The sequence below is a fragment of the Castanea sativa genome, chromosome 11 (assembly GCF_040712315.1).
Source record: "Castanea sativa cultivar Marrone di Chiusa Pesio chromosome 11, ASM4071231v1".
NCBI classification, from domain to species: Eukaryota; Viridiplantae; Streptophyta; class Magnoliopsida; order Fagales; family Fagaceae; genus Castanea; species Castanea sativa.
In genome coordinates, this window is record NC_134023.1 from 19,662,796 (window position 1) to 19,666,810 (window position 4,015).

At 39.3% G+C, this 4,015-nt stretch overlaps 1 protein-coding gene across 1 annotated transcript; it reads right to left on the minus strand.

Moving 5' to 3' along the window:
• Positions 1-1,381: 1,381 nt before the first annotated feature.
• On the minus strand, positions 1,382-1,930 carry LOC142616188 (F-box protein At3g07870-like). Its single transcript, XM_075789055.1, has one exon. The coding sequence runs from the start codon at positions 1,928-1,930 to the stop codon at positions 1,382-1,384; it is 549 nt and encodes a 182-aa protein (XP_075645170.1).
• Positions 1,931-4,015: the final 2,085 nt, after the last annotated feature.

Consider the following 4,015-nt stretch of genomic DNA (forward strand, 5'->3'; position numbering starts at 1 on the left):
AACTATGTATTTGAAAATAATGTAACCTGTGAGTTTTATGGGGTTTTAACACCATGCCATGTGTGATTTCCCAGTGATCACCCGATTTGGTTTCTGTAGTCTTTGTGAGAACGAAATTAAATCTAGGTCAGTGCCCTTTTACTTTGGATGACATGTTCTTCCCTACTACCCATGGGGGGAAGAAGTTCCTTGATTGTGTGTGGGTGAGGCTGCTGCCCATGGGGCCAAGAGACCACATGCAAGAGAGGTCCTATTTGATATTCTCTCTCTTTTGCCCATGGGGGGAGAGAAAAAACCTTGAGGGTATGGATGAGGTTGCTATCCATGGAACCAAGAGTCTGCATACCAAAGAGGACAATATCATGCCAGTTGTGAATGGGTGGATCCCCTGACCATTCTATATGGTAGTGTGGTATATTTGTGATAATTTACTGTATGTTAGATTTTATGACTTTGAAAATTATATTGTTAGTGCTCACACAGTGTAGATTATGGTATATAGTTTCAATATACTTACTTTGAGAAATTTTGTGTTTCATTACTTAATCATTCTTGCCATATTATTATTATTGAAGATGAAACTTGCATTTCCCCCCACCCCCCTTAATTATGCTACTTATTGGGTTTTAGCTCATCCCAATCTCCAACAGTTTTTCAGATAGATTAGCTACACATCAGGCATGGAGCTTAATTTATTGGCGATGATTGGAGTACTATATTAAATTGGGAGACTTGGCCATTAATGGTTGATGACTCAATCTTGCAAAGTTAAACAAGATCATAATTAATTCTATTGGAGATTGGATACTTGAGGTCTGTTAGCCTTGGGTGTGGTATGCCTAGATTTTCTGTTGAGGTTGCATAGCTTAGAGAGGATTGTGACTTTGTGTTTATAGAATTTGGAGCGTTGGATTATTAAGTGTATTTGGAGACACATGATTTGTAGTTTGTATTGCTTGTAAATGTTTCATAGAGCTCTCACTTGTATTGTGGAGAGATCAATATATTTATTTACTTCATCAATGGAAAAAAAAATAAAAAAAATTCCATACAGGTTCTCTTAAACGCTCGGTTTTTCATGCTTTGGATTCTTTTGGTTTGGAGCGTGACAACAGGCACTAATACAAATTACTTGAAAGACTGTCCAAAAGCAAAATAACCAAATAACAACTTATTTATACGAGTTACTTGCAAGACTTATTGGCTAAAACAACCAACTAAAAACTTGTATGTTGTATCTAATTCAGCTTCATTTCTTGAATACTTCTAGCCATCTTAACTAACTTGGCTGTACTTCTTGCAATCTTACAACCAACTAACCAATCTTGAAACCAACAAACTAAATGCTTCTTGATTCTTTACAAGAATTACACCCATACTACTACACATCTGGGCTCTCCTGCTTGCACCCATTTGATATACTGTCAAGAGTATCATCAACAACAAAAACTACTTGGTATGAATGGCAAGGGGGGAGGTCATGAATTCTTACCTTGTAGATTTCCATCGAATCTACACTATAAACATACAAACTCTCTGGCAGATATTGCAACTCGATTAAAATGTTATGATTTGGCAGTAGACATAGAGGCCGAATAGGTCCTATCAAACGCTCAAAAGGCATCACGGTGTATTCTTTAATGCAAGACTCCTTTACACCATAAATTTTCATTGACCATATGTCATTATAATCAACCAAATTAAGACACCTTCCCAGCACTGCAACGTGGCAATCTTTCCCATCCAGTCTAGATTTACAATTACCTGGAATTGGAATATGGTGAAAATTTTCGGACTCCAAATCGAATGAAACTATAATTGTGGAACCATCTTTCTTATCTTGGCCTAACCAATGTAGTCTTCCATTAAACGAAGCTGCATAGGGTTGCATCCGAAGCAAGAACAGGCTCTTTCTGTTGATCATCCACATGGGTCTACCTAGAGTGAACACCTCAATATGTTGTTCCTAACTTGTAGGCTGATTTTGTTCCACTATTCTGACCACCTTGTAGTCATTGGTTCCGGGATGGAAACCAAACCCAAAAGCCAACCTGCTTTCATTAGTCATGACGGGCCGTGAAGGAAACCCGTCAAAACTTGCTGCGTGAATATAGTACAGGAAAAAGTTGTGTTCCACGACTTGATCCTTTACTTCAACATAGGAAAAGAACAAGACCCCACGGCAGTACAAAAAACTAGTAAACTTCTTGCTATATTCCAAGGGCATGTTGATATATTTATGAAAAGCGCTTGTCATGGCTTTATTATTTGAGGGTTCTTTGACATTGCTCAAACAAAAATCACAATGATAAAGTTGGTCTTGGTGATGAAGGTGAGAAGGGGAATCATTTGAGCAAAGAAGGATGAGGGGACAGGTGTAGGATTGAATAGAAGCTGGTTGAGAATAATCCATAGTATTTGTTTTTGATGAACGGTGTTATATTTTGTAGGGAGATCAAGAAGCAGAAAGTTATTGTGAAGTGATGATGCCAAAAATTGTTAGTTAGTCACACGGTCCTCACGTCCTCAAGACAACACCTGCATAATACAAAAAAAGAAGACCTCAAGAGAGTACTGGTGTGGTACCGACCAAATACCCTCTGAAGGTTAAGTCAGAGAACTTTCACAACTCTAAAGTGCCAGAGTTGGGGAGAATTATGCGTACCTTGATTTTTGAAGACTTTGGGTTTTTGTAGTAGTGTAGAACCGACTTTTGGTTTCTTGGCCAAGAGGAATATTTCCTTGAAGAGAAAATCTTCATAAATGCACGTATTTTACGAGATTCTTTCCATAAAGAGATTCTGTTGACTAGGGTTAGCCGTGAAGCTCAAGTCATTTCCATTTGAGGTTTCTTGAGGGTCAATTAAACCATGTAGGCGTCATGTGGCTTTGCCATCATCCACTTTGTATCCGTCTACTTACTTGCCTGTCCACTGCAGGTAATCCATCCACCTACAACATCCGTCGTCGTGTTGCTTCCTTTCTTTGTCTGTCAATTTGGTATAGTTGCCCATGGTTGGCTCTGTAAAATCTAACCGTCTACCCTAACTTTATCCTCTTTAGTTGCCCTCTCACTCTATGGGTCCGTTGCCATATTTCCTAGATGGACCGTTAGAGTGACACTTAACACAACCCTTAGGAAATGTATCTTGATTTGACAAGCTAGCCTAGTGCCATTAATGCAGTAAGGGCACGTGACACATTTTTAGTGGTTAATTGCTAGTACCGATGCGTCCTTTTGTCTTCTGTGCCATTACCTCTCTCTCTTCTCTCTCTCTCTCTCTCTCTCTCTCTCTCTCTCTCTCTCTCTCTCTCTCTCTCTCTATATATATATATATATATATATATATATATATATATATATATATATATATTGCTTCCCCTTTCATTTTTACTTTCCATAACAAATTTTTAGAGCCAGAGCGCTACTATCCGCTTTCATCTCAACTGCGTTCTCTCTGTCACGTTTTAGTGACCGTTCTCCTACTGAGCTCGTCTGCTACGCTATGCTCGTCGCTTTTTCATATCATCCAATTGGTAAGCATTCGTTGCCTTTTACTGTGTTCTCTTTTCACCTATCATTTTTAAAAAAATATTGCTTACTCATTGTTTGCGTAGACCTGTAGAGTCTTAGGGATTTGTTCGTCACATGTAGGTGACAGATGTCATGGAGGCGTCGAGTGATCAATCGTGGGTCCGTGAAAGAGCGGGCTACGATGAGATGTATTCGTCTGGTCATGATGACCTCGACACCTCTCCTAAAGAAAGGGATCCATCTGCTAGTTTTCCTTTGGAGGAGGATAAAGACGTGGATGTAGACATGGTTGGATCAGAGGGAGGTATAGGAGGTGACTCCAATAGTTTAGATGTAGTCTACGTTGATCCTCCTGTCCAGTACGTCGTGGGTCCAGATGGTCTTAGGGAGTTCATCCTCCTTCCATTGTGGACGATAAACGATTTTAATTCTACTTTCAAGAAGAAACATTTTGAGACACTTAGGGAGAGGTACCAGATC

What these genes read in the sequence shown, in the direction of transcription:
- LOC142616188 (XM_075789055.1), bottom strand. Translation starts at nt 1,930, where the DNA reads ATGTGGATGATCAACAGAAAGAGCCTGTTCTTGCTTCGGATGCAACCC.